Below are 19378 nucleotides of genomic sequence, written 5' to 3'. Positions count from 1 at the left end.
TACATTGGGGGCTTTAAATATGTTATTTTATGGAGAAAAAAAATCCGCGAATGTATATTTTTGTTGCATAAATGTTTATACTCTCAAGTATCGAAAATACAGTAATGATTTTACATATAATAATTTGATCATATTCCTTTTTACCAAAGTTTGTCAGTCAAAACTCGTAATAGCCGTAAGATTCCTTTCATATATTTATATTTTTTATCTTTAAAAACGCTTCTTAATTGCTAATTTAATTCGAACAAAGAACATTCTCTCACTCAGTTACCTTAAACATGATTTATTGTCACACAATTTATTCAATTTGAGTTGTTCTGTATTCCTAAAAATATAATTTGTAATCTGTTTTTTCACTCACTTTTTTTGAATTGGAGCTACAGAAATCGGTAAATTTTTGTATTTCAGATAGAAATGTAATATTTTAATATTTACCAAATATAATTTTCAATTATTTGATTCATTTAGATAAATTTTGATTCTATATGTGTGACAACATCTGGTAGAATTCCATAAAAAATAATTATGTTTAAGACTTTGCTTTACTTTTGATAATGAATTATTAAATATATTAAGGACTAAACGCTCGAAACAATAAAAAATAATTTTAAAAAGTAAATTTTCATTATTGTTCTAAAATGTAGAAAATAACTTTTTAATCAAAAATCTGAAAGTCGAATCAGAGATTGTAAAAGTCTCAACCTCTGAAATTTCTAAAAAAAGGGACCTAAGCTACAATGAAAACCAGAAAGGAAAAGTTTTTAAATAGTCATTAAAAAGTAAAATATTTCATGAATGTGGTTAAAATTCCTTTACACATTGGATATTTATATCAGCGTTTCATACTTTTGATATATTTACTTTAACCACCCTATTTGTGATTAAAAAATTATTTTCTACATTTTCGTACATTAATAAAGCATTTTTATTTATTACTTTTGTGATCAACACAAGCATATTTGTCAGGACATTTATAAATACAAAATTTCATTTAAATGCAGTTTTGATTGAATTCCTTTATTCTGGAGATAAATTTAAAAACTGTCCATTTATATATAATAAAATCAAGAAATAAAAATGGCAACTACTACAACTTCTACCTCTCAAAGTTCAATCTTCAAAAGTATGAAAAACTTGTCTAAAGAAGTATATTTAGAAAAGAGATTCCAAGAAATGAAAAGTAACCGTTTTAATGAGGCTAAGCAAATCTTTCTTTCTTTTTTTCCAAGCTGAGTCTCATGTTAGAGCACAACGCATAGACGAGGAGTGTAGTTCGATTTCTGTGGCTTTGATTTTGGAAGTTTTTCAAATTTTTAGTTCGAAAATGTCAACAAAAAAGGAACATCTCAATATTATGCTATGAAATCTACACAAAACTCTTATCAATGGAAAGGACATGTTTATTCAGATCACCCAACTAATTAACAGGATTAATTAGGTGCTATACCGAAATTTTTCCTTAAAAGATCCGAAATCTTAAGGCATACCGAATTGAATTCTTGAAAAATCAAGAATTCGATTCGTTATGCCTTTTTACATATGTGTATCAAATTTGTTTCCAAAATTCGAAGTAGTTTTTTTAGGTGTCATTCATTTTGGTGGCTAAATTTGCCTGATAAGAGTCCATCCATTAAAGACTGTATATTAAGTAAATGTCAGCTTGTTAATGGCAGGAAAAAAAGTGATTCATTTTTTTTCCCTTCATTAGCATTTTAAGAAATGAACCAAACATGATTCAGATTTGTCTTTAATATGAGCATGCTTTTTCAAATTCTAAGTGATTTATGATTTTTTTATTAAAAGCTTGACATTTTATTGACTTTCAAAATAAATTATTATCTAGGTTTTTTAGTTCATTCCTTCTTCCTAAAGACATTCCGCTCACACCCAGAAATTGTTAATATGAATGAAATGCATATATTTCTTTATTTTTACTCGAAGTTTTCGATCAGAGTTAAGAAACAAATTCCTGTAGTGACATCCAATCCTGTGACTTTCAGCCAGTGAATTTATCATGTTTTATTAAAGGACGATATTTTATTTTTAGGCGGAAGCGATCGTTAAACGAGTTGGTAATTCGTTAAGCTTGAAAGTCTTTTTTACTAACAACAACGATATTACACACTTTAAATAGGTTTCTTCAATATTTTAATTAAATAAATAGAAAAAAGTAAGAGTAAACTTTTAAAGATTTTTATAGCAAATTTTTAGTAATCATATTTTAAATTTCAGAAATGAAGGTTCATTTCCAAGAAACTCAACTTATGTTATCTGCTTAAATTAACTGCACACGGGTGATATTTATGATGTTGAAATACTATTTAGAGTAAATATTTTATAATTCCTGTAATAAGAAGTATAAAAGGTAGAGCAATGCAAACATCAAATAATTTGAACTTTAGATCGAATAACGCAGAAACCTACAAAACTGTATGTTAAACTTTATTCTTCTAACTCTTTTGAGTGATTGCACCCACGTGTACACGAACGGACAGACATGAAGACTTTATTACAAAACCTTCCTTCTAAATTTGATGGAAATCTATAATTTTTCTTCAAATAACATGTACCAAATCTCATCGATCTGTATTATTGAAACTTTGATCACTTGCACAAGCCGACAAATAGATATAAACACAAAAAGGATTTTTCGGGTCCAGAGAGGTCTAAAAATGAGAGATTCTGACGATTATTATATTTTCTGTTCATTTATTTCGAATACACGAAAGCGGATTCTTTCATAAATTGGTTGCGTGGTATTGTTAAAATAAACATTTACAATATTGAGCATTTAATTTACTTACATAGAACACAAATAATTGAATGAATGAAGGTCAATTGAATCAGATACTTGTTAAGATACCAAATGTACGGATAATATTAGTAATTTTTTGTAAAATCCTGAAATTTTAACAGAATTGAACTACATAAAAATCGAACTTTTTTTACCAAAATTTTCTAACATCAATATTGATCTTCAAATGTCCTTCATTTTCCTTAGTGCGCTTAAATCTTCCAATGGGTGAAAACGTTTGCACGCTGTCGTGTGCGCGAAGCATGACAGCGTATTATCAAATATTTGCAGTAGAAACCAAGTGAAATGCAGTTAATTTAACAAAAATACCAATTTAAAACAATTAAATAATTTTCAAAATTTTTCATCAGATATATTTAAATACGAAATTAACCAGACATTTAAAAATATTTGCAAATCACGATCTAATGTGAGTATTTTATAATATATTATCTCTTGAAACAGCAGCTCAGAGTGATTATCAGTTTGATTTTTTTGTTGTAGAATTTTGGCAATTGCATATGAAATCCTGAATATAATTGATTGTTTTGTGAGATTTTTTTACATACACAGCCGCAAAATTCCCTTATGATGCTCTACAATATACTTATGATGTTTTGTCAATGTTGTATAGTTATAGAACAATATCATAATAATATTGTGCAATTTCTTTGATTTACTTGGGTTACAACAGATTATATCAGCAGGTATTGATTCGAATGTACATAGTTTGCAGCCTGAATAACAAAACTCGGATTTTTTTAAATAGAACATAAGTATAATATACAGGCAAATGATGCATATTAATACCGATGTTCAACGGGAAGTCTACGAATGCAAAACGTAGGGAATCTCGGCAAAATTGTCAGTTTATTGCAGTATAATTTTGCGCTTTTAATATGCTATACAATTCCACGTAACACTTTTCATAGGTGCGATGACAGTCTTTTTGAGAACTAGCAAGCAAATTCATCTTGAGATTAACCATCCTCAAACTTGCCAACTGCTGTCCATCTCTGCCCATCGTCCACTTGATTGTGAGAACTTATTTTTATTAAAACCAATTAATCTTATGATTTATTTTTTTTAAAAATTCGAGAGTCCGAGAGGTTATCATGAGCAGGTTTCCTTACAAAGCGTAATCTTTCAATCGCCTAAAAAATCAGTTTTTATTTAACACTTAATAAAGAGTTTTAAATTCCATCACAAATTTGAATATCAATTATACTAAGAGCAATTGTTGATTGTATATGCTAATGTGCCGTCTAAGTTTGAAAAGTAGGATATAAATTCAGATCTACACTATCCACTCTGTCTTTGTCATCTAACAATAGTTCAGATTTAAAAGACTCGTTCTCAGTTGTGATGTAATTTAAACTAAACAAAGCATTTCTAACCAAAGTGGGAAAGGTATTTTTATTAACATTTTGATGCACACTTTTAACTCTTGCTCATAATTCTATTAAAAATTGGCAAAAGAAACTGTTTGCGGTCCAAAAGTAATAAAATCGTTGTTCATTGTTTGCGCTTGGGGGAGATGTATTTGCGTAAATTCTGTGTACGCATACAGGGAAGAATAAGGTTTGAATTTTCAAAAAAAAAAAAAAAAAAAAAAAAAATTACACATTGCCACCTCCAAAGATAATCTCACTGTAAGGATGAATAATACTAAATGAACACTAGCAATATATGACAGCGCATATTATTAACTGGAAATGGGGTTAAATCTTTCAATAACTACATGCGATAAATAACTATTTCTATGACAACCCTCAAACAACATATTCAAGTAACATTTCATGATTTGCCTAACAAGTACTGTTATTTTATCTTTTAATGTGGCAAAGTCTTGATACATCGTTTTTCACAGATTTTCATAGTCAAAAGTCAAAACCATCGTAATCGAGAAAGAAAGTTCACGTAAAGTAAGAGCCATAGAAAGACTATTTATTTAAATGGATTAGAATTCTCTCAATATTAGGTAGATTCCTATAGGAAGACAACTTATTGCAATGGTTCTCATGGCAAGACTTCGGGAAAATTTCTTCAGTTCTTCACCGATCATAGTCCCTGGAACCATCCTTCGTTCAAAAGTTATATGCGTATAAAAGCTTTGCCCATTCTATCTTGTGAACAGGATAACTAGATAAATTTTGTTTGGATTTTAACTGGCTTGGAATATGTTGTTAGAAATGTAAAATTCTCGAACGAGTTCGTAAAGGGCCATCTAGTTCAAAGAGAGTGGAAATGGTGGGGGGTTGAAATTTTCATTTCGCTATAACTTTCTTAATATTGAAGATAGAACAATAAATCTAATTAGTCAGATGAGCACCGTATTAAGAAAAACAACTTTTGTATTTAAAGTTTCTCGATAACTGCAAAATCTGAAATGTTAGAGGCTGAAAAGGGATTTTTATTTTGACTATTTCTAACATCAACAATTTATGTTGCCAGATAGTACTTAAATATAAAGGAATCTACCTTTATCTTCCAGCTTGCCGAGAGGAATTTTTTTTAATCTTTGTGATCGAACCAGAAGGAAAAAATATTATGTAATATTTCTTTTATTCTTGCTAGAAACATCGCCAAATTTCCCCGAGGAACAGCTTTAGGCATTCGTATACTACATATTCAAATATGTTATAATACGAAGAAAAAAAAATGGATCTCAAGATTTAGATGAATCTTCCACGTTTTAGACCGCACTGAGACCAAAGAAACAATGTGGATCAACGCCTTTCTGTCGGTCTTTCGACCTATCTATATATACAGGATAATTCAAAAACGAAGCTAATTAAAGAAATGGAATTTTGTATAAGCTCTTTGCACCAAAATTGAAGATGCTTTTCAAATTTTAGACAAAGTTCATAGATAGAAAATCTGTCTCTCTCACTCATACGTCTGAAGAAGTGGACGAATTAAATTTTGGATGTGTTTTTATCAACAGAAATGTAAATTTATATCCAATATACACAAGCATTCATTGTTTGTCGATTTGTCTATTTGTATCTAAGTGAAAGTGATACCTCAAAATGCACTAAACTAGAAGAATGAACTTTTGCACGCTATTATTCCCAAGTTTTGAAACAAATCAGTCAAATGGTAGACATCTTTTTTTCCGTACGTATGTGGAAACGGATAACTCAAAACATAAAAAGGCAGATAAACGAAATTTTATGGTAACCCTTTATACAAAAATTCTGTATTTGTGTACAGTTTTGGAGTCTGTTGGTCAAGAGGAAGGTATCCAAAATACATGCTCGATTTCTTCATTATGTGACTATGCTAAAATCAAAACATGCCTTATCTTGGAAGACTGCACTCATTCAAATCGAAAACACTCCCGCCGGTTTTAGTAGAATTCGAAATCGGATATTTCACTCTACACATTCTTCGAAATGTATTTATTACATATTTGATGGAAGACTCTTAACATCTTCCGTTATGTACGTCTATTCTGCATTAGACTTTGATTTCTTAAATTGTGTTAAAATTTCAATAGGTGGAGGTATTAATACACTCCGTAAAAAAGTAGGAAAATAGACATTTTACCTGAAAAATCAATCTTGCATTTTTATTTAAACTTTCTATTAAAAACATTGAAGAATTAGCTTTAATGTTAGTCGAAGACACGGAAATTTCAGAAATAAATATTAATTGAAATATAATTAGTTGTAAACTATTGCAACCTTTATGAAAGAAATCGAAAGACGGTGGTGTTACAAATAAAATACGGGGCACAGCAGAATGGAATTTTCTTCTCATTAGATTTTATTACTTCAAGAACTTCGTCTGGAAGTAAACCGTGCAAACATTGGGTTTCAAATAAGCAGTAAATGCCCTTTGTATCATTCAGTACATCTCGATATTCACTATCGAATTCAGAATGTTTTCTTTCAGTTCTGCAGACTGTTTTCTATCAGTGCCTACTCGCTCAGCTAACATTGCCTGGATATTTTCCACTATATAAAGAGCAGAGTGTTTAACTGGTTTTGGTAAAAGGGTCACATTATTTGCAAAGAATCCATTTTTAGCTCCATACTACAGTAAATAGATATTCTCTGCTGTTGAGACATTCATTCTTCTCCAGCTAAATTTGAATCATGAGAAAGAAACTGAAAATCAGTTTCTGCTTCCACACAGAAAGATCAAATTTAATTTCCCGCTCAGCAGTCAAACCTCCACTTGCCCATTTATCGATTTGAATAAAATTTTTATTCATTCTTTAGACAATATCAGTTGCATTGGTAACTATTTAAACAGTCTAGATCAGGAATGGCGAATCGGTGGCACGCGTGTCATTGATGGCATGCGACACAATATTTTGGGCACGCCGTATCTGTAAACTGGTTACCTTGATAGACGTGTAAAGTCCTGCTTAAATTGTTTGTGAGCTTTTTGTAAAAGTTGCACTAACATTTGAAGCTTGCGAAACATTTTTCTTTCCTCATGAGGTGTTTTTTTTATTTTCTTATTTTCTGGGTTTTTAACACTAGAACTACCAAGACCACCATTTTTACAATTTTCTAATTTCAAGCTTAAAAATTTTGATATAATGTATGTATTGTTCTTGAACTTTATGACGACTTTTAATGAAATATAAGAACAATTACATATTCCTATTCAATTTCCACTCAGGCATTTTAACTTCCATAATCAGTTTGATTTATACCTATTCATACCAAGACCCATCAAAATGACAGATTTAGCAATTTCAAAGTTTATAACATTTATTGGATAATCTATGCAATGATGGACATCAATATGTATTTACGTTCGTTTATAGATCGCTTACAGACATTTTCTTGAAAAATTTGAATTACATTTTTCATATGAAATTATATTGATTGTTCCAAATTATTCAGCAGCCGTTATAATGGGGTCTATTTTATTCTGATTATTATTCATTTTAGAACTAAAATCGTTAACTGGATACCCTATACCAATACAAACTGTTTTCTTGTTTTTTTATTAATAATTAATGAATTATTATATTCAATGTTGTTTTTGTTAAATTTTATCTTTTATTTAGATAAACTAAGCTAAAAGTTACAATGAAAACCATGATGATCAAAACCCGTCAATTTGACGGGTGCGGTAAAACTAGGTATATATTTGTAGGTATACAACGGTAGTTCTAGTGTGAAATAGGTTGGAAATCATACTAGTATAGGAGCAATCTCTATGACAAATTTACTATCCTGTTTTAAGCCCAAATTTGTTCTTACTGAAAATCACTTAAATTTTCTCCTGATTCCATTTTAAACAGAAAGAAAAATAATTAATTTTTTTACAGAATAAATTGCCTTTGGCAAAGGCTACTACTGAAAGCAATTTAAATTAGTGTGCACCCATCTACCTTTTATAGAATAAAAATTTATTATTTGTCTTTGCTTGATGAATATTGATGTCAGATAATCATATTTTAATTCATATCTAAGATAGTATTTACCGAATTATGCCTGTATAAGAATTTATATTCAATTAAAAAATGTATCGTTTAATTAGGAAAACAACTGTCTTTGAATATTTTTACGGAATGTTATAAATTTAATACTTGATTCATTACAATTTACACACCCATTTTTAATACTAAATAAGGTATTATGAAGTATAGTATAAAAGAAATTAGTTGAAAAGATGTTCTTTTATCGAAATTATAAGTTTTAAATTAAATATAGTGGTTGCATGCTTCTATTTTAAGTCAGAGATGGAACATTTTGTAGAATCCGTCAATACTTTAAACGAATGCTGAAATTATGTTCTGAAGATAATTTTAAAATAATAAAATATCCTTAATATATATAAGGTATCAGTTTACGGTATAAAATTCTTAATTTAAGCATGCAATATATTTCGATATCATGCATATCATAACTGCTGGTGAAATTTAAAGTTGAATAAGCTTCTTTAGAAACAAGTGGGAATATTTTTTTTCCTTGGCTTTCTTCTATATATATACATGGCGTGATGTGTTTGTAGCAGGGCTAAGAAGAGATAATGCATTTTTAACAACTTTCCCTTCACCGCGATTGAATTTAAAATGGATTCAGAACTACAGTTCTGATGAGAAGACTATATATAAATTTCATTTATCTACCTAATTGAGTTTTAATTTATGACATGCAAATGCACTCGAATATATAGACCGAAGTATGGTCAACCATTTGACGAATTTGGTTTAACATCTGATATAGATCAGCAGTTATTCTGATTGATTTTAATTTGATTTATCTGAGTTTTTGAGTTGTCATGAAAGCCTTCTCAATGATGATACGGTAAAAGGACTTCCTCCGAAATTTGAAGAAATTTTTTTCAAAGGGATGGATGAATTTTACTGAATTCATAATTTATTAAAACTAAGAATTATTATTCACTGTATAATCTATTAAACATCAGATTAAGATTACTGGTAAATTTCTCTCCTGGAACTATCTATAATTAAAAATTCAAAGAAAATGGGGATTGTTTACTAACAATTCTTTCATGAGTTCTGCCTTCAAGATTAAATTTTCTTTTTGAAGATATGATGAGGACCATTCAAACCTTTAGAAGCAAACGCGTAGGTGATGTATTCGGCTTATGTTAGCAATACTTTGGAGGTACTACCGTAGGCGTCATAAAGCGCTGCGACTTGTCAAGAGTGCATGAAAGCAGAACCGACGTTTCAGATCACGATCGCCCTAAGTTCATGAATTTTTAATTTCCTATTGAATGTAGTTAAATATAGAGTGCATCTTTTAACTAATGTAGTTTCAACGTATATGAGAGTGAAGGAAGAATTATGAAGTCGTCAGCGTTAACCATCCGATCGGAATTAAAAAAAAAATGGTAAATATAAAGTTTGCAACTAAATCCAGGTGCTTTTGAAACGAAATGAATAGTTATTTATGCAGATATTATATGCAAAAGCATGATATAGCACATTTGAACGGCTTTAATTCCTATTCTAATTAGTAATTCTAATTGTTTCTCTGATTCCTTGAATTTTCTATTAATATTTAAAATATCATCTATAATCCAAATCTGTTTTGGTTATTTCAAAGTATGAAGCGGCCGCTGTGGCTTATTGGTACGGTCTAAGTTTCCAAGAGGGAGGGTTCCAGATTCGGAACTCGATTCCTCTAAAAACAAAAGAGCCACCGTATAAGAGGTCCTTGGGCTCATTAAATTCATCCATTCCCTAGCGTTTTACAGAAGTTTGAAGAGGGTCAGACTCCAATAGAGTACGTATTTCTATAAAGCGATACGTAACTATATTTAAACCAAATTCAAAGTCAGAGCTAAAAATTGTGAGAAATCGTTTATATTTTTGATGTTTTCTTCAAATACATCCATAAGTTTTTTACTCATTTATCTTAATATTAGAGCTACCAGAGATCGATATAGACATTATTCTACCAGAGATCGACCAGTCATTTTGACGAGTCCGGTAGTTTTAGTATTAAGTAAATAATTTTTACGCTACTTAATTTATTCAATGATTTTAATTGTTTAAAATTTATTGAATTGGAAAGAAATAAAAAAATTACTGACTTTTAAAAAAAGATTTTAATGTTTATTTTAAATTTTTGTGTGCAATGATTTCATATAAATTATTATATACTGTTTACTTATTACAGTTCATTTTCAAAGTTATCATTATTTATTAAAATTGTTTACTAATTATCAATTCATTATAATATGTTGAAATGAAATACTAAAATATATATATTTACTGTCATTTTTAAGCATTTCTTCTTCGTTTTTTTTTCTTTGTAAAGATGGAGTTTTGTAATCGGTTTTACACTCACTAGAAAGTGTCCTAAAATTTAGCTTAATCTTGTTTCAATTCAAATCTTTTTCAAACAATTGTGCCATTTCTAAACATTCTCTATTTAACTTGATTTGTTTCATACTTGTCCAGATGTAATTTTGTAATTTATTTTATAGTCGCTCTCTGATTTCTTGGAGTTTCAAAATTGTCTACATTTTCGATGAAATTACATTATATTGACATTTTCAGAACATATTTATCAATTAATCGATTTTTTAGTTAAATTTTTGTTCCGCTCCAATGATGCTTCCTGGAAGCGGTTTTGAAGGACAGGAATTATTGCAAGATTCTCTTATTTACAATTATGAATTGTAAAATGTTTTAAATGCTAAAAAATAGATAAAAAGTAAAATAAAAAAAATATTTTTTGTCAACTAATAAAAGTATGTTTTGAATAACTGGTTTTGTAAAATTTATTAGAACCACTTGTGGTTCTCATTTTTAAACAATAGCTTTGCCGATTTCAGATTTTTTTATGCTTCAAATTTCTTTTATCAGCATCGAATTAGCCGAATTCAACGCTATAATAGTAAGGACTACTTACACTTTTTTTTTGCTTTTTCAAAGAGCTGTTGTTTTGTTGCTTATTTTTTTTATTTTTTATTTTATTTATTTATTTATTTATTGCCTTAAATAATTTCATTTATGTTATGTTTTCTTTACTGTGGAGATCATTCTTTGTTAAATTTCCTCCCTTTCGTTCATTTTCTTCCTGAATTTATATTGGATTATCTTCTGTCTCTCCGGCTTCTTGAATAGTTTCTTTAGAGTGATTTAATTTAACTGCGTGGGTGTAAGCCAAATCCTTAGCATGATAAACTTAGATCGCTCAATACGAGACTCATAAATTGTAGATTTAGTAATACGCCTACTATTTAGATCTCCGCATGTCGCTACTAAAGTCTTAACTGCTAGATTTATTGAATCATTATCTTATTTCACCGAGGTGATATTAATTTTACTAAATATGCATATCCAGATTTTCTGAATGCAGAGGTATATTCTAATTCAGTCTCTTATAACTATGATTGCCTTGTGTCTACGAACGAATCCAACAGTTTGTTTTTATATCTTATCTTTACCTTAATTAAATCTACTCATTTGAAGTTTTTAATTTTTGAAGATTTGATATATATTAAATGTCTTATCATTCTTGCAGTAACTATTCTATTTTTTATTCTTCTCATCTACAATTGTACTGGAGTTTCCTGCATTGTTTTATAAAAGCTTCTGTCGTTTTTTCATTTTAAAGTTTCAGATATAGTTATGCTTTGAATAAGAACATCCATATATAAAGCATTCTTGTGTTCTCATCTGAGAATAAAAATAAAAACAAATTTTATAAACGAGGGTTTTTTTTAATTAAAATTATTTGTTTTTAGTCTTATTATGTTCCATTTTTGTTGATCTCCAAATCAATTTTTCATCGGATTTAGGCGGATCCACTTCTTAGAAGTGGATCCATCAGGCGGATCCACTTCTAAGAAATCAAAATTTAATTCAATTAATCGGTTAACTGGTAAGTAAATTCTGAAAATATTAAAATATTGTAGGTTCATGAAGAACCCAGAAGGGTACAAAAGTTCAGTAGAAAGTGGACATAATATCGATTACATCTTTATTAATTGATAAAAGTTAAATAAAAGTTAATTGAAATCATTGCTATTTGTGTTTTCCAGAATAGGTGCAATTTCTGTGGAATCGCTATCATGAACATCAAAAGATGTTATGTTTTTAGCTCTGATATATTTTTATGATTTATCCTTAAATGCAAAATAAATATCACTCTCTTCGTCTAATTTTACTTGTTTGAAACACTTTTTTCCATTGAAATATACCGATAGCAATAGTTATATCGTCATGCTAAAATTAAAAACTCTCATCGAGTACTATCATATTATTTGCTAAATCCTTATTGTTTCTTCGCTGTGAATAATAATTTTACATTTTAGTCTTTGATATTTCATCTTCTAAGTTAAATGATACTTCATATTTGAAGAGTCGGTTGTAGTATTGATTAAACTAGGAGTCCTGAGAAAGATTTAGAAACAAATCGATTATAAACTTCATTTTCATAGTTACCAAATAAATAAGTTAGTAAAAAATACAAAATCTGTGAATAATATAATATTAGGAAAATATTAATAATTTAATATATATGGTTATGTTCGTACAGAATTCAATATATTCATTTAGTTATTATTATATTTATTAATACCGAACCTCTACTTCAATAATATTGTGTAGAAACGAGGATGCCGGGCAGTGTGGAATTATAATGAATAAAGTCAAATATATTTTCACAAAGTTAATGAAGAAGAAAAAGATTAACCTCAAATATTTCCTTAAAATGTTAAAAGTGGGCAGAAAAATGAAATTAGATCGATCGTCTTATTAAAAGAAAGGTTTCATAGTGTGCTTTGCTTAGGACCGCAAAACACCTAAATCTGCCAACGGTGGTATTGGGGAAAAGCGAATGAAAAACGGTTTATCTGTTAGAAATCTATAAGTGAAAAATTTAAAAAAAACAAAAAAAAAACAGATATTGCAGATATAAAGTAAAGATCATGCCTCTTTTTAGCACATACATGCAACATCGGTTTATTTAATAGTACACCATTGACTTCCTAGAGAATATCTGTTTTTTATTGACATTTTATGGCATATCGATTATGTATATATATTGCTCTTAAACTGCGGTCAGAAAAAAACCTCAAATATCAGTGGCCTACATGCTCCAAAATAAATAATCGCTAGAAAACCATGACTAAGTTTTCACTGCCACAGAAAACGGAAGTAAATTTAGGAAATAGGTCAGTTTCTCTCACTACCGCTAAATGTAACTTAATTTTGTTACAAGTTGCATTTTAAAAGAGCAAGAGCGACATAATTTAAAAATAATGTGTTAGCTAAAAGTATAGATTACGTTCAGATTTTAGGTTTAGTTATATTAACGTCCCGCTGTAAAGCAACACTAGGGCTATTTAGGGAGGACCTCGTAATTTTGAACCATGGTCAGATGGCGAGGACGACACCTGAGCTGGCACCCCCCTCTCCACACCACACCAGTCAGATTTTAGGATACTAACACATTTACGGCCATGGTTTTTCTCTTGGAATTCAGACCAACAATCTAATTTGATGACCGCTTCTTTGGCATCTCTTAACCCTTTACAGGGCCATTTTTTTCTAGTCATATAATGTTCAAATATTTTTAGACTTGAAATTAGAATAAGAAAAGGGATTCATTTAGCTAATTAGATAAATTTAATTTGATTAATTAATTTGGTTACTTAATAATTAAGTAACAAATCAAGACACATCATTTTGTGTGAGATAAAGAAATAAAGCATCTAAGTTTCTGTCTTTCTAAAAAAATTTATCAGAACTTATGCCAACCTACATAATTTCATACAACATAATTTCATATTTGATGGGAAGCATACTTCCCACGGCCCTAGAAAGGGTTAACTATAATAGAGAAAGGATCATCTAATTAAAAAGCAGTTGTGAACCAGAAACGAATCGGGCAGCAGTCAGTATGTTAAAATATAATTCTCTCTATGGAGAAGACTAATTCGATTGTTTTTATTCTGAACTCGTTAGATTCGAATGCTTATCTATTCCCTTTTTTTCCATTAACATACAATAATACAGAAGTAATATGGCTTATAACATATTAGAAGACGATCTGCTTAATGAAAATACCGGGTTGTAATTAAGTTTTAATTGTAAAACCTATGCTTATTATAGAGAATTTTATAAAATAGGTAACATTATACATGTTATGTAAAGAGCATCACTAAATCTGAGCGGGAGTCTATTATTTATGTTGTTCTAAGGTAAATGCCAACGACAGGCAGGGACTTGTTTCCTCTTTTAAATTCCCATTAGCCTTTCTGAAAACATAGGATTATAGGAAAAATCAAACTGGCGAGGTGTCAGATTATAGAGAGATACTGCACTTGAAAAAATAGTCTAAAATTCGAATTTATTTTTGTTCATTCGAAATTAAAACAAAAAATCATAAAAACTTTTTATTTATTAAATGTTTCTGATAGTTAACTACGTCCATGTAGTATGTTTACCACGTGTGTTTCATTTCACAAAGCAATGCAATATTTCGCACTTTTTTTTTAAAAAAAAAAGAGCTTTGAATATGTTACGTGTGAAATACGTCATTTTGCTCATTTTTGAGTTTATTTGTGCAATTTTTGCATTCAAAGTGTCACATAATCTTTGTTTATTAAAATAACTTATTTATGAAAGCGATTATTTTAAAATTATACAATTTTTACACTATCATTATAATCAATTTATTTCTTAACATGATTTATTATTTGTTTATTTATCATTTACTTTATTAAAATTGTTAAATGCAGAATAATTAAGAAAGAAATATCCAGTTTTAAAACAAAGTAACATCAAAAATATTAGTTACATTCTACGATGCTAATAGGAGGAATAAGAAAAAGGTGATAATTTTTTTCTCCATTCTCATACTTTTTCATGCAACCCATTAGTCAGCCTAAACACATTCTCGTATTTAGAAGAGATGTCTTGTATTTAGAAACTTTGGATTAACCGATATTATGCTGACAATTAAGCCCTTTTAAATTTTCTCCTTAAGGTTTGTAATTCTTTTCTTTGAGGTTAAAAAGCAATGTAATATTTCTCACTTTTTTAAAAGGGTTTGAATATGTTAGGTTTTAAAATATGTCTTATTTTGTTAAAGACACTGTAGGTTTCGTCTTCCCCAATTTCATTGAATTGTGCCCCAGAATCGTATTGGAACGGTATCATGAGCACACACAATGGCATGTTGAACGTCTCTCGGAAGAATTGAAGTATCGGAGAGTCGTTTGTTGCGTAGCGAAAGGAGTATATATGCAAATTTTGGGAAAAGGAATGAAATAAATCCTTTTTCATAAAATGATAATTATTTCCTTAGCTATGATACTTCCAAAGGAATCTGAGGGCGAGATGTCCCTGGAGAAGTAAACGAGTTCTTGCTTGTCTGGAGGATGTAGCAATAGCAATACCCTTTTTTGACGACACCGCGATGATGTCCCATAACTTCTACAGGAGAAGTTGTGCATGGGCAGGTAATGGCTTTTTTGTAACTGACCTAAATGCTTGTTTAACTGTTTGTGGCAGCTGGTCATTCAGATGCACACAGTCGCTTCGCGCCATCTCGATTGAAGATCATAGTTGCGATATTTTCTAAAATATTTTAATATAAATAAAAGTCACTGTGGCTATGTTACCTATGAACACCTGTATCAAATTCAACCAAATTTGGCACACTTATTATAGAAGACAAAGGAAAGTCAATTTTTGAAAGTTCAAAAATTAATTATCGATTCGATTAATTCGAAATTAACAGAAATCCGCCTTTTTTCCACAATAACTTCAGAGGAAATCACTCCAGAATATTATAAATAATTTATATCATTTTAAAATTAGAATAAAAATAAGAAAAGAAAGACATAAGAAATTGGAAAATTATTTTAGAAAAATAATTTTTATCTCTCTTTAAAACAGTGTCTAGCATCATTTGATAAAACTCGTGACATATAGTATTTATTGATAAAATGCAATGAAGTTATATTTCTTGCTTATTTCTAATTTTAATTTGTTTTATTTGAAATTCAATTTTTTGCACATACCGCCACTTACTAATCAATTACTTCATATAGAGAGTTGCCAAATTCAAAACTGTATTTCATAAAGCTGATATGAAACGTTAGCTTAGTATTTTATAGACTGAAGAAATCGAGTTAATAATTAATATTCTGGATTTAATTTAGAAATCTAGTTTAAATGTCTACTCAAACATCAGACATATCAATGTAAACAAATCCTCAAACAGATGTATCAACCCTGACTTAAAATCCAAAAATAACTGTCCAGAAAGTTCCGAAAGCAAAAAAATAATTTAGATTTCTACACTTCGGACAATTTAACTATATAAAAATTAGTTTGTCTGGGTTGTAATATTAGGGAAAATCAAACTGAGAAAAAACAGCTTAGCATGTATTAGAAAATAAATTAATGTTTTTAACTCAATAATTATTTCAATAATTTATTCATTAGCAGTAAATAATTTTGAAAACTAAAGTGAAAATAATATACCATTTTTAATTATTAATTATTTATGGATGAAAATTCTAATGAATAATTTAATAATTGTAATAAAATTATATTTAATTACATTACTGTTGTAATAAACTACGTTAGCATTAATAGCATTAATAGCTTTGAATACTCTCTAGGTGTTTTTAAGATCGTTCATAGGGATTCAATGGCATAAGAACCAAACATGGTTAAATTAAAGTGAAATATTTCAGTAAAGATAACAGTTACACAACTTTAATTTTCCTTGAATAATCTGAAGTAAAAACATGTTAAATCAAAATACAAATAACTGGTTAGAGCATTAAAATTATATCCAAAAGTAAAGCGGTATTTGGCTTAAAATTGATTGATCAAAACAGATATATGAAAAAAAAGTCAATGCAGTAGCAGTTCAACTTATTCTACCACGAACTAGATTAACTGTTAAATAAAACGCGCTCTTTAATTTCTCCTCTCGCTTCGGATAAGGGAAATAAAGGGGCAAATTTCTGTTCTTTCTCCAAAATGAACAGGGAACGACATCGGGATTCTAATCAAATGGCTCGTGCAATAAAAGAAATGGTTAATCTATCTAGATATTTGGATGTTGACAGTAATGATGTTAATGATGACAGTGACAGTGTTGATGTTAATGTTGACAGTGATGATGTTAATGAGTTGAACTCGCAAAGCAGAGATCTGACAGATTATAAGCTAATATAAAATATTTGCAATAAAAGTCGAGATCTCAGACTTAGATCCACCAGAAAACATTTAGATGATGATAGCAATGATGTGAGCAAGTCCTTTAACATTTAGATGTTGATAGCAATGATGTGAGCGAGTCCTTTAACATTTAGATGTTGATAGCAATAATGTGAGCGAGTCCTTTAACATTTAGATGTTGATAGCAATGATGTGAGCGAGTCCTTTAACATTTAGATGTTGATAGCAATAATGTGAGCGAGTCCTTTAACATTTAGATGTTGATAGCAATGATGTGAGCGAGTCCTTTAACATTTAGATGTTGATAGCAATGATGCGAGTGATTCTAATATTTAGATGTTGATAGCAATGATGCGAGTGATTCTAATATTTAGATGTTGATAGCAATGATGCGAGTGATTCTAATATTTAGATGTTGGTAGCAATGATGCGAGTGATTCTAATATTTAGATGTTGGTAGCAATGATGTGAGTGATTCTAATATTTAGATGTTGATAGCAATGATGCGAGTCATTCTAATATTTAGATGTCGACAGTAATGGTGAGTGAGTCTGCAATCGATAAACTTATAAAGATACATGGGCAAATAATCATTGTAGAAGAAGAAACTTCAGACCAAGTTTTACCCAAAAACATTTGGATATTAATAATAACTAAGCACTTGAGTTTTTGGACTTGCGTAGCAATGAATTGACTGTTAGTAAACTTACAGAAATATATGAATAAATAGCTACTAGAAGCGACACCCCAAATTAATATCCAAAAGAAAAGGAAATGACATTTACAAGTATCTCTCATCTCGCTTAAAAAGGATTGCAAATTTCAGAGACAATAGACTCCAATGAAGAATGTATTCTAGCTAAGAAGCAAAAAATAAATATATATGCCTCTTATTAAGAAATGTTCGTTGTTTAAATGTTTAGAAATTAAATAAGTGCATTTTTGAAAGAAAATATTTGACAGATATAAAGGGCTTTTAAGAAAAAAAAAGGTTTATATCACTTGTATTATCTATGTTTATTATCCCGAATGAAGGAAATTTGAGTGCCAAAAAATCAATTTTGGTCGTGAACTCCTTGAATTAAATAATATTGTTCATATATTAATTTTTTGACTTAAGCTTATATATAGTAATATAGTTTTCATTGCCTGTTGTGTTTCAAAATTTAATAAAAATAATGATATATATTATTCATTCTGTTCTAGATGAAATTATGAATAAAATGGATGTCGTCTAAAATAGCGAAGCAATAAATAATGCGCATTGAAGAATCCTCTGAATATTTTAAGGTTTGTGATGCTTTTCTTTTCCCTTACTTATAATCCTGTCTTCAACGGCTTAAGATATAGCTACCGAATAAGCTTAAACCAATATTTTTTCTTGTAATGTTTGAAGATTTTGATTTTTTAGTCAACGCGTTTATTTTCCTTAATAACTGTGCAAAGTAAGTCATGAGTTAAAGACTTGAAATCATGAACTTTTTCTTCGTTTTCTCTAATTCGATTCAGATTAGTTTTCGATTTCAGGATAATGTTTTGGAGGAGACAATAAGTCTTTAATGCTTAAATATTTGTCTTTTATAAAAAAAAAAATCATACTTTTAATATTATGGAACACTTTCTTCTCTTAATGAGCAATATTCCATAATTTTCCTTCGTTATTTTATTTTATTTATTTATTTTTCATTTTGGTTTTTATCGCAGTTTTGTGTTTAATATTTCAATTTTGCTTTTTTTTCATTGGCTCCTCTATTTTTAATTTCATTTCTTCCATATTACTATTTTGTTTCTGTAATTTATATTTGTGTTCTTTTCAGTTTTCGTTTTTGTACTTCAAATTAATGTGTGATGTCTTAAGTGAAAACCATATAGCATTTTTTAAAAATTAGATCATACATTTTTTAAGAATACAAAGATTAATTCCT

At 29.2% G+C, this 19378-nt stretch overlaps 1 protein-coding gene across 1 annotated transcript in view; it reads left to right on the top strand.

Moving 5' to 3' along the window:
• Nucleotides 1-19378, top strand: part of LOC129959874 (glutamate receptor ionotropic, delta-1-like) — a 97089-nt gene that overhangs the window by 5612 nt on the left and 72099 nt on the right. Inside the window, exons 2-3 of the mRNA XM_056072769.1 lie at nucleotides 15562-15715; nucleotides 18660-18743. Of these exons, the coding sequence (XP_055928744.1) occupies nucleotides 18711-18743 (33 nt within the window). The 5' untranslated portion in view covers nucleotides 15562-15715; nucleotides 18660-18710. The remainder of the gene's footprint in view (nucleotides 1-15561; nucleotides 15716-18659; nucleotides 18744-19378) is intronic.

Source organism: Argiope bruennichi, chromosome X2 (genome assembly GCF_947563725.1).
Source record: "Argiope bruennichi chromosome X2, qqArgBrue1.1, whole genome shotgun sequence".
NCBI classification, from domain to species: domain Eukaryota; kingdom Metazoa; phylum Arthropoda; class Arachnida; order Araneae; family Araneidae; genus Argiope; species Argiope bruennichi.
Note: the sequence above shows the minus strand (reverse complement) of the source record. Positions and strands in the feature narration are given on the sequence as shown.